The sequence below is a fragment of the Apis dorsata genome, unplaced genomic scaffold (assembly GCF_000469605.1).
Source record: "Apis dorsata unplaced genomic scaffold, Apis dorsata 1.3 scaffold_112, whole genome shotgun sequence".
NCBI classification, from domain to species: domain Eukaryota; kingdom Metazoa; phylum Arthropoda; class Insecta; order Hymenoptera; family Apidae; genus Apis; species Apis dorsata.
In genome coordinates, this window is record NW_006263407.1 from 517,137 (window position 1) to 530,089 (window position 12,953).

General features: G+C 23.5%; 1 protein-coding gene across 1 annotated transcript; it reads right to left on the bottom strand.

The window, feature by feature from the left end:
* Positions 1-1,377: 1,377 nt before the first annotated feature.
* Positions 1,378-7,683, bottom strand: LOC102680649 (serine protease inhibitor 88Ea-like). Its single transcript, XM_006612394.2, has 4 exons — positions 7,387-7,683; positions 3,694-4,047; positions 2,392-2,767; positions 1,378-2,230 (listed from the first exon to the last, which is right to left on the bottom strand). Exons 1-4 carry the CDS (start codon positions 7,414-7,416, stop codon positions 1,635-1,637), a joined length of 1,356 nt encoding a protein of 451 aa, XP_006612457.1. The 5' UTR covers positions 7,417-7,683; the 3' UTR covers positions 1,378-1,634.
* Positions 7,684-12,953: the final 5,270 nt, after the last annotated feature.

Genomic DNA, 12,953 nt, shown 5'->3' on the forward strand with positions numbered 1-12,953 from the left:
TTCTTGTTCCATGTATTATTTTATCATTCTAATGTCATTCTCAGCGTTACCGATTCTGTTCAGAATAAGATTGCAACGTTAGTAATGATTGGAATTAAAATTAAATTTCAATAATTAAAAAATTATAAAAATATTGTTTGTAAATCGTATCGTTATCATAAAATAGTGTCTCAAGTCCAAAAAATTCATATCGGATATATATTATAAAATTGAGAATATAATATCCATACTTACATTAAAGATTAACAATACACGCAGAAAAATGATGAAAATATGTTCAATTGACGCGCCAAGAGCAAATATAGAAAGAGAAAGCAGATAATTAAAGAAGTATAGAAATAGAATAAAAGTTAGACAGGCAGCGCCATCTCTGGAATCGCGAATAAAACATATGTAGACAAGGAAAGCAAATAAAAGAAAGAGATAAAGATTAAATAGATTAAAATGGTACTCGTAGTGCCATCTCTTGTTAAATTTTAGAAATATTTTCTTGAAATCATTAACAGGTAGCACTAGATTTTAATTCTTGTTCTTTTGTATCTTGTCATTACAGAGTATCTTTAATAATCACGAGATGGCGCTAAAAGTTAATTCTTATTCTATCTATCCTTTTTTAAGTATTTACTTTCCTTGTCTAAATTATGTTTCATTTACGGCACTCTAGAGATGGCGCTGATTTCACAATTTTTAAAATATCTCTATCCTTCTCCCACATTTACTTACTCTCCTTGTCTATTCTTACTCTTGGCGCGTATCCATAAATGAAATACGAAATATCAAATTGCACATACTTTCATCATTTCTTTTTCACAACTATAATATGTCTTGATTTTTCATTCATAAAAATAAAATATTTATGAATAAAATATTCTCCAATTTTAGTTTTCGTAGCATAAATATAAGCATAAATAAATTTTTATATTTATGATAAAAATATCAAATTCTGATATTCATTTTATAAAAATATAAAATTAATACTTTTTAAAAGAATCTAAAATATAAAAAAAAAATAAAAAAAATATTTATTATATATATTATATTTTGTATCACGAAATAATATTCTTTTTCTCAAATCAATTAATAAATATTGATTATATACCATTTTTATTACATAATTTATATTAAAAATATAATATTGAAATTCATATTACAAAATAGAATTTCAAATTTTATTAATAGTCCAGCATTGAACTATATATGAATATCAAACTTGCACAATATTGTAAGAGATAAATTATAATATTAGAACATACGTCGTTATATTTTCGGCATAATCAATATTTTGTTCGTTCGTAACGACAAACATCCCTTAAAAAATTCGAATACTCTACGTTACACATACAATATAACAAATTTTAACTTCAATTACTCAATTCATTGCCCTCTTCAATAATTTAATTCCATTAAACGAAATCTTATGAAAATATTACATACATTCGATCATAAATCTTTGTACAATATTTGTACAAAATTTCTACTAATCCTTTGCAAATATCGATCCATCATATTTGTCATGAAACAAAAAAAAATTTAAACATTAAAGTTTATCACACATTTCATCAAAACTCATTCTCTACACACTTTTTTTTCAAAGATAAAACGAGAAACAATGATCACATTGACTCGCTCATACCTCAAGCTGTCTCCTCAGTATTCTTTGGAGTATTGGGATTACGGTAAATGCCGGCGAACAAGATAGTACGCTTCGGTTTCTCATAGATAAAATAGACGAACGGATGATTGGCGTTGAAAACTGTCGGTACCAATGGCCGCCCAGAACGGAACGTGTAAATGGCAGTGGCTGCGGCTGCAGTGGTCCCTTCCTCGGTGACTTCAATTCGAGCACGATGGACAGCAGCGCCAAGATGCACCGATTCTTCACCATCTTCGACAAAACCTTTAAGATTGGCCACATCAGGTATTACCAATTCGCCAGCACCGATGGCATCGAGCAACGTCGTAATTTGAAGTTCCTTTTCGACTTCGAATCGCGGCAGGATGATCTCTACCGGTTGAGGGAGTGAATCAGAGGTTAAAAGATCGCGAATCTCTGTATATCCTGCTTCCGTGGAAAGACGTTCGATCAGATGGTAAATACTGTCTCGTTCCCCGTTTTGCATGGAATCGTTGGAAATTTTTGTAACGAATGGCGGAAGGAGGATAAACATGGAGATTTCGTTTCCTTTGTAGGGTAGTTCCAATACGTGTGCGCCAAGTATTTCGGAGATAACTAGAAAGAAAAATCATTTTAATTTTTATTACTGTTTAATGATTAAATGATTAATACGTGGATAAGTTGTATATATTATACTGAGTAAGAAAGTATTTTTAAATATTAAATTATTTGGTTTCTTTTATTATTATTAAATTGTTGATAAATGTTTAACTTACCATGGTTGAAATTTCCCTGCTGCCTCATGTATTTAACCATAGAATGTTGGGATTTAGAAGAATAAAAGATGTCTTTCTTAGAATTGGTAGGATTGAAACGACTTTTCCAAAGACCTTTGAAGTATACAGCGTTAGCCAATACCAAATCAGTATCTGTTGTAATACTATTAGGGGAAAGAAGATCCCGAATGTGACCTTTGGTCATATTGCTGACCCAATTGTTAATTTGATCACGAACAGCATTTGGATTGGTTTTGAAATCGATTTTTTCCAATTGATTGCCAAATAAACTTAATATACATTCCCGTACTTTTTTCTTATCTGATATCCATAATCGATTCGCTGAGTTAAACTCGTAATTGGATGATACATCATTCTGGAAAAAAAAGACGAAATTAGTTTAATGATCCGTTCATTATTATAGTGCTAAATTCAATTTTATGATTACATTATAAAATTCGACACAAATTTTTTAACTTAAATATAATTATAAAAAGTCATTTTTATAATTACATTTTGCAAATTAATGAACGTTTGCATTCCAATTTTACCTCACAAGCCATATTATTGTATTAAAATTATTATTTATAATTACAATTACCTTAAAAAATTCCTGTGAAATTATATAGCTTTTAAAAAATATAAAAACTTCAAAAAATTTGAAAGAAAATATATAAAATATATATAACTACAAATAAAAACGAGAATTATATAACTAATCAAACAAATTAAACTATCACATAATTCCAACTGTGTCCAGCAAAAAAACAAATTACTCATTCATCGCATGTACTGATTCCTTAAAGAATTTTACGAAACTTCAAGGTTAAAATATTTCCTCCTACATAAATTAGAAGAAATTAAGCTATTTAAATTTTTTGTAATATTTTTGCTTATAAAAAGTAAAAGTTAAACAATCAATTACCAGTTAATAATATCATTTTGTAAATTGCAAGTTGCAAAACATCTCTTTTAAAATTTCCTCGAAAGAAAACATATTTTATCAATTCTAAAAATTATATTCAAAACTAGCCGGTTGTCACAATGTTAATAAATGAGCCTCAGTCAAAAAAATTTTTACACATCATAATTTTTGTTTCGATTTCTAAAATCAATATTCTATGAATATATTATATATATATATATATATATATATATATTAACATCTTGTATATCCAATATTATTAAATATTATTAATTCAATTGAACAAAAGGAACCAGATGTTGATTATGTGGCTCGCCTTGGAATACTTGCAAACTTAAACAATAATGATGTAATCGCTCCACTTCAAGCCTTCTCACCTGACCGTTGATTTGTTGTTTGAGGGTATTCTCGAAGGAATAATATCGTTGTACATCGACTTTGGATATGTCAGCAGGCAACTGCAAAGCTCTCTTCAAGGCTTCCTCGGTGGTACCTCGGGAACCGAAATATGCCAAGGTCACAGCCTGATGAATACTGTAAGGACTATAAATTATATTGTCTTGAGATTCGAATAAAGATATCTTTTTAAGAGTCTCAAGAGCGAAACGAAATTTCGAGTCGATTATAGCTTTCTTCGAGCCAGCGCCCATCATCGAAGGACTATCGTTTCCGGTTAGACATTGCGCTGATATACCTCTTAACACCAATAGTACCGATAACACCGATATTATCTGAAAGAAAAATGAATAAATATTGAAAAAAAAATCACAAGTACGGGAAAATTAAATTATTGAATGAGAAGATATAAGATTTTTAGAGCGTAGGAAAGATTCTCTAAAGATTTGTATTATTTTACAATAGAGTAGGAAAAAAATTTTTCAAATATTTCAAACAAAGTATTATCAAGAAGCGAAATGTTTAAATTTTAGGAATAAAAGAATTTCCTTCTCCGGATAAAATAAAATATGCGTATTTGAAGAATAGAAATAATTTTGCATAGATTACGCAAAGCTGAGTTAACGTTTTAAAAATATCTGACGATGTTCGTATAATTTCCGGTATTGTGAAATTTCTCTAGATATTATTCTATTATTATCTCACAATTATCACAATTTATAATTATGATATAATTATAACTTTGTCGTATATTAACATATTATAAAAAAGTTTTAAAAACAAAGTGTACAAATGTTAAAAAATAAGTTCTAATTAACATATTTATCTATCCTGAGTGACAGAAAAAAATAATGAAATTATAGTTGAACTTGAAAATTCTAACTTGAATAAAAATAATTATTTAAAATATTTAATATTTAACAAAATTAAAATTTACATATCGTTCGAATATTTTTAACTTATCCAAATTATGTTAAAAATATTCAAAAAATATTCAATTTTTTATGACATCAAAGAGAAATTATAATCTTATAATTAGAAATTTCGTAAATTTCTTTTTTTTTGGGGATAACACAATATTTATCACTTTTAAATGTAATTTATGTCATAGAGATCACATTATACTCGAGGTCAATGTGATATTGATAAATAAATCATTATGCACGACATCTATATCTACATTTTTATGCCAAAAAAAAAGTTTTGTGTAGGAATCACGCTCTAGTTATTCAGAACAATTAAAGTAGATCAAATATATTCAGGACCTAATTTAATTTCTTTTAATTATAGATAATAATAAAATAATAAAATTTTTATTTATTATTCATAAAAATATTAAAATTTATTATTATTTCTATTATGAAACTTATATTTATAATATTTATAATTTGTTATAATGAAATATTTGATATTAAAAATTACTTAAAATGAAGTAATATTTCTTAAATTATTATTTTTTATTAATAATTTTTGAAATATATCTAGTAAAAGGATATCTAATAAAAAATACAACATTATTGTATTCCATTAACACTATTCACAGAAAATAATTATAATAAAAAATTATCAAATATCATATATTTATAAATAATAAAATTGTATAAATTCATTTAATTTTTCTATGTTCATAAATAAATAATAAAATAAATTTTTTATTATTTATAAAATAAATTAATTATTGTATAAATATTTTATATTTGATTACACATTCAAATACACTGTTTTTCGCTGAAACATTAATAATCAATTATTGCAGTTGTTACGTCTATAAACAATCAATCAAAAAAAAATATTTTCTTTAACTTATCATAGATTGACGCATAATATTCATGATTTGATGTTATGCATAATTCCAGATAAAAAAAATAAAAATATCAATTATACATAAAAGTTTAAAATAACTAGCTAATCTAAACTATATATAAGTAAAATAATCAACTTAACTACGTTTAATATTAAAATTATTAAACATGGCTATAAAAATACTTTCACCGTCATGATCTTCTCCTAAAAAAAATTCAACAGTTTTTTAGAAAACGTAGAAACTCAAAATAGAAGATGTATTTTCGTATTTTAATTAACACAATCAATTTCAAAACGAGATCATAGAACAAATATCGAAGACTACATATAGATTCACAAAGCGTAATCGTAAAATTAATGAAAATTATACGATTTGAAACGAACGAGAGGCAAACAACGAGACGAGTGAAAGCAAGCAAACCATGACGTCATAGAGTCCGACTTTCTTGGCTGAAATTAACGTATGACGAGTTCTCATGTGACGAAAACAAGAGAAACTATACCACGCCTCTCTATTGTTCCTGATGCTATTGCCTCAAACATAAGAAATTCACTACAATTATTTTTCAGTGTATTATGCAAATACTAATATATAAGAATTTATATAATTTTATAATTTTTCACTTCCTCTGACAATCTTTAATTTCACTCCTTTTTGCTCACTTCATTTTCTCTGGACGAAACATTTGTCGATTTATCAGAACGTGTTTTTTATCGAGAAATCTCTTCTTTTAAACTTAAATCTTTTTAACTTAAATTAACTTTTTCTTTCTATTTTTCGTAATTTTAACAATATTAAAATTCACGAAGATCGATGGAGAATCCCGCAATGCCAACAGAAACAATGAGCGAATGACAAGTGAATTCTTCGATCGGATACGTGTCCAACTTAATAAATAAAACACGTATACAACTGTAATCAACTGTTGATTGATATTGATTACACAAAAAGTCTAATTAAAATCGAAATACCTTTTATGATAAATGATAAAAATAATGTATGATATTCTTTGTAAACATTGCAATTCAAAATAATAAAAGAATTTCTATTAAAGTTTTTTATTCCAGCATAATAAAAATCGTTGAAAAGTTTAGATAAAAACATGTCCTTCATGGTCTAAGGAACGCTTATCAAACAAAGCATTTTTATAAAAAACATTTAGGAACGTGAGAAAATTTATAGAGAAATATGTGTATATATGAAAGAATTATTTGACCGAAGAAGAATAATTTCAATAATAATCGTTTGAATATTGTGAAAAACAACGAAGTGAAAAAATGCGAAAAATATATATAAAAAAAGATAAGTTATCGCTGATTGAACTTTTCATTACTGAGAAAGCAATAATCATCTATGGAATCTTTATTGATGAAGAATCTATAATACTTGGAATTGAAGAAATATTGAATTTTTTATTTACGAAATTGAAATCATAATAACATGTATTATATAATATGATCATATATATATATACTCTAAGGAAATAATATTTAACAATGAAACAACAACAATTATACAATCAATAATTATAATCAATCCATATAATTAATCTAATTATAATAAATATTATCCGATTACTATTTTAAATTTAAAGTCTAAACACAACGTATTAAAACATAGTTAAAATAAGCTAGAAACATCTACTAAAAAGAACATCCTACCAAATTAAAATAATTTTAATTTTCAAGATTAATTAAATCTCCAGATATCAATTGCAATTTTAAATATCATACGACATATCTTCGAAATTGTTTACAAACTCTATCTCCTCTCCAAAACGTATACAAATGAAATCTTAATTAATGAATAAAATTGCAATCAATTTTTACTAATTCTAATCATTCTAATTAATCAAAGAATCACCACTCACCGATTTAAAAAATATTTCTCGGATTTGCATGCTCCTTTTCTGTTTCTGAAGTTGATCGGACACGAAATAACATCCGATAGTTCCTCGCTACAAAATTGAACTGAGTGTATAGGAAGAAGTGGCGACGAGATGCTCGCGGGTAACTGGCTTCTTAACTGCATCCCCACCATTCACTGTCATATTTATTCATCGGAAACGAATCCTTTCCACCGATACGCTGTCGTCCCAACCAAGCCAACACGACTCGTTACTTTTATGTTGGAAATGCCCAGTTATAATAGTTTTATTGTCAGGAAATCCCAACTACACCCAGGAGGGGAGAGAAGAAACACGTGTCACATTGGAAATCATTGATACACCAAGTGCTACTAAACGTAAAATTCTTAATGTATTCGGTGTAAACAAATACAATATTCAGTTATATATTGTGATATAGATTAAAATTCATTTAATTTCGAAATGATTTAATAAATTTATTCAAGACAAGATATAACAAACTATATTATTTTTAACGCTTGTTTTCTCTTATAAGAAAAGTAAGTGATTTTTAAACTTTTAAGCAGAAGTATATATTTGTGATCTATATAATCTCATTCAAATTACGTATGTTTAAAGTTAACACTTAGACAATGCATAGTGAGATATAGAGATAAACGAGTGATTAAATATCGATTTTTAAAATGTTTAGTATTTGAAATAATTCTAAAAGAAAATTGTATTATAAAGTAATAAATTTTTTTTAGTATTTTTTTTTCTTTTATTTATTTTATTACGAAATATATAAACTATATTATTATATTCGAAGATAAATATAAATGAAATAGTTAATGTAAAAAAAGCGTAAAGTGAAATAAGATGAATTTATTAAAATCATGAATGGAATCCTTGAAGCGAATCGCGAATGAATTGGAATAATTATTTTTGAAGAATGACAAACATCACATTATGACAATAATAAAGTTTACTATTGTTTGAGAGAATTACACTTACACTAAGAAAATTACAATTTGACCATGAATAAAATAAGCAAGGATTTTTCATTATAAGAAATTACTTCTCTGATTCAATTTAATTTTAAATATGGACATTTTTATACCAATGTTTATTTTATTTTTTAAAAATCTTTCAAAATTATCTTACAATATTATATTATATATTAATGCTTTATATATTTGAATGATTGATCAAATAGATTACATGTATAAATTGCATAAGATCTTTATAAATCTTATTCTTATTTTATTGGAAATAGTCTTATTTTATAAAATAATCTTTTTTCCATTAAATATTTTTTTTTTTTCATTTTAATCGAGATTTCAATGCGATTCTATTCAATAAAAATATATGATACTTTATTATACAATAGAATGCACATATTGTAAGAATGATACAAAAAAATCAAAATTCACTTACTTTTTCAATGGTTTGTATATGATGATGTGAACATATGCGTCATCGGGAATTTCTTTTGCAGAATTTCGTTTACAAATAGATAAGTACATACCATATATGTCATTGATTTATTTTTTAAATTTAAAATTGAAGAAAAAAACTCTTCAAAGAATTTTGTTAAATTTTTCATAAAATGTCATCAATATAATTTTTATTTTTAGTATTGTAATAAAATTTATATTGTAATAAAAATAATATTGTTTAACTATATTTACGTAATTTTTTAATCAACTCTAAAAGTCTTCATTTATTCACAATATCTAATGATATCTTTTTAACTTGTTAATATGCACATATTATTTGTCATTATTTGAAAATTATTAGTAATTGTATCAAGAAAAAGTTGAATCAAATAGATATATATGTCAAACTAAACTCAAACAATATCACAATTTTTCTATGATAAGATCTCTGCACTATAAAACCATTCTGAAAATTAAATACAAAATTACTCTTAATTATTTTAATTAAAAAAAAATCGAATTATTCTTTAGCTTTTGAGAAAATACTTTATAATAAATATATTTCGACTATCTTGTATTTTTATTTTTATTTTTTTTCTATGCTATTATACATCTGGGATAATATGAGTTTTATCAAAGATTATATTATTATGTTTAGAGCTTAATATATTTTGCAATTGAAGTAATATTATTAGTAAAAATTTTTCAGATTTGCATAATAATTTACCAATTAATAATATTAATTACTTGTTGATAAATTATGCAAGAAAGCTTTGAAATTTAATTTTTGACTTTCAAGAGCATCAAGAAGAAAATGCTTGTCGAATTGAATCGTTCGAGGTATAATACATATCCAGAAATAAATCATAGACAAAAATTATATCTTCGAAGAATTAATGAATTTTCTCTCTCAAATTTTCTTTTTCCTTTTGAAATTTATTTGACGTCAAGAAATGAAATTAGTTTCGTTTCACACTTCGTTGGCCAATAGCCAGAGAAAGCGAATTGAAAGGAGTTATTTTCTTCGCGAATTATCAAGAATAATTACTGGGTCAAAATTATTAAAAGATCAAATGATGGCACAATAAGAGCAATTAAGAGATCCATCTTGAGACTAGTCAGATTTAATTAAACGATTCTAACTCATGATATAATTTTTCATAATTTTTATAATTATCTCTTTAAAAGATTTCTATATTTGAAGTAGAATTTTTATTGTTTAAATTTTTTTTAAATTTTTATTGTATCTTTTTCTCTTAATGTAAACTATAATATAATTTAATATAATATAATATAATATAATTTAAACTTAGTATAAACTATATTTTATTATTATTATTATATGAGAGACAATGAATCTTGAAATTGCAATCTTTTATAGAAATAATAAGATATTTTAATTATGATATTTTATCTGCTATTGCAGAAAAAATTTTTTTGACGTTTATGATTCACTTTGAGAGAAACTTAATTATGAATAGATATTAATGAAGAATCTGGAAATTCCAACTTACAACGTTTTATACTTAATTAATTATAATGCATTGAAAAATAAAGTTCATTATTAAGTTCATTATTGTATTAATAATAATATAATGTTATATAATAGAAAATATATTTTATATTATATAATTCTTATTTTTTTCAAAAACATTAATAACAAAGTTTTTTTTGTTATTAAGATAACTACAGTTAAATAGAATTACCACGTAAAATTATTATTAATTTAATTGCAGCTTTGTATGATGGCGCTATATCTCTTCTGCCTGTAATGTAGCGCCATCATAAATTGTGCTATATCGATATAAGATGCAATTGCTGATGTTAGCCCTGTTATCTACATATAGGCGTTCTTAGTGTAAAATTAAATTGCTTATAATTTGAAGAATAAATTTTATTTAATATATATATTATATACAAAGTATTCTATTTTAAACTCTCAAGACAAATATCTTCAAAAATACGAAAAATACAGAAAAATATTTTAAACAAAAGAATATCTTATCAAGGAGAACAGGCATTGTTACTTATTTTATTTTGTTATAATTTTAAAGAATTTCAAATTTTATATTTTTTATTATATATTATTATATTTTGTGTCAAATTTTTTTAAAAATATTACATAAACGTATTCTTTTTATAAACTATTTCCGAAATATTAACTTTCAAAGTTAATATATCTTTGAAGAAATTGATTTTGCACAGTATGCGTATTAAAATTAACATTTAAAATGTAAATTGAAACATATTATAAGTAATTATAATAATTTTACTAGAAACGCCTAGGCAAATCTACTATTGTATAGTAATATCGCTTGTTTTGGATCTAGGCGGAAAAAATTATAAAAACAACGTCATATATTATATCATTTTATATATAATTATATAATTAATCATGCATTAATTGATATGATGCGTAATTAACTATTCTAGAACTTTAACGTAAAATGAATAAGATGACGTGAATCGGAAAATAAAATAAATGATACGATCTCTTTGACATCGTACATCTTTCTGAAACATTTCTATATCTTTTGTATATCTTTTTTGAGATATTTATTCTAAAAAAATGAATATTATATTGAAACATACTATATAAATTTAATATTTAAACTATTAAAAATATATGATATGTTTCTAAATATATTTTATTTTATATTTTCTATAAAAAAAAGAATTAAAAATTTATCGATTATATCATGCTTATCAAGCATTAATATGATACATGCTATCGTTCATATCACTCTAATATCCATTCTCATGTGTCACGTAGAATCAATACATTTATCAATGTCACTTGCTATAATACAAAGCTAATGTTATAAATGTCATGTTATAAAAAACCTAGATATGATAACACCAACTTGATATTTCATGATTAATGTTTCAAATATGATATTATCATCTTTCATTAAATTTTTAGATTTAGACTACATATTTTAAATAAATATTTATTTATATAAATTAATTCATCGTTGAAATATTAAATAATAATATCAAATGAATAAATGAAAATAATTAATTTATTATTTAACATTTAAGCATTATCTACGATAAGAAAATTTTATCTTAAATAACATATTTAAATTTTTTTATTCTGTACATGAAAATTTAAAAATTTGCAGAAAATTTTTTGTCACATGAGACATTATATCATACGTTTTTGCATGCATTTTATATAAATAATTATATCATATCATATTTTTAAAAAAAACAGAAATTATATTTTTTTATAAAATGATTATCAAATATTTATTAAATTTTATTTTATATACTTTTAATATTTATAAAATATTTATAAAATTGAAAAATCTTCAAAATAATTTGTTATATAAATTTAAAAAAAAATTATTGAAAACATAATAAAATGTTATTTTACTTAAATATATATAATAATATTAAATATATCTTTATTTAAATAAATAACATTTAATCTTTGTTTAGAACATCTTTGTTTGTTTAGAAAAAACTTGTTACTCAATCTAATTACAATATAATCCTATAAATTTAAAATACTGTACATTATTCATTCTGTGCAAATAAAATATAATTTTATATTAAAATAAATTATATTTAAAAGATTAAATCTCTAAATAATGTTTTGATTTGAAATAAAAAAATCACGTTTATCGAGGATGTAAATATAATTTACGAAATTATTTATAGAAACAAAAAAGAATGATAACAAATGATGGAAAAATAAGTGTCTAAATTAATTAAAATTAATTGACATAATGATTTAAAAATGCAATGAAAAAATATTTTATTTTAATAAGTTTAATTGATATATTTGTATCATAATATATATAATATTATATATAACTTTATTTGATATATGTAATCTGTATATATATATAATCTGAAATATTTATTTAATATATGTAACTTTAATAACTTTATCTAAATTATTAAACGAGATATTAATATTTACCTAACAATAATTGTTTTCTAATAATTATCTAACGATTTATCATGCTTATGCATAAATATTCATACTTATATATAATATATACATACATCATATATATATAAAATAATAATATTATTAATTACTATTCATAATAATTAAAATAAAAACGTTTAAATGTTTTATACACAAATATTGTAATCTATACCAAAGTATATTATATTATAAATTATGTATTTTAAAGA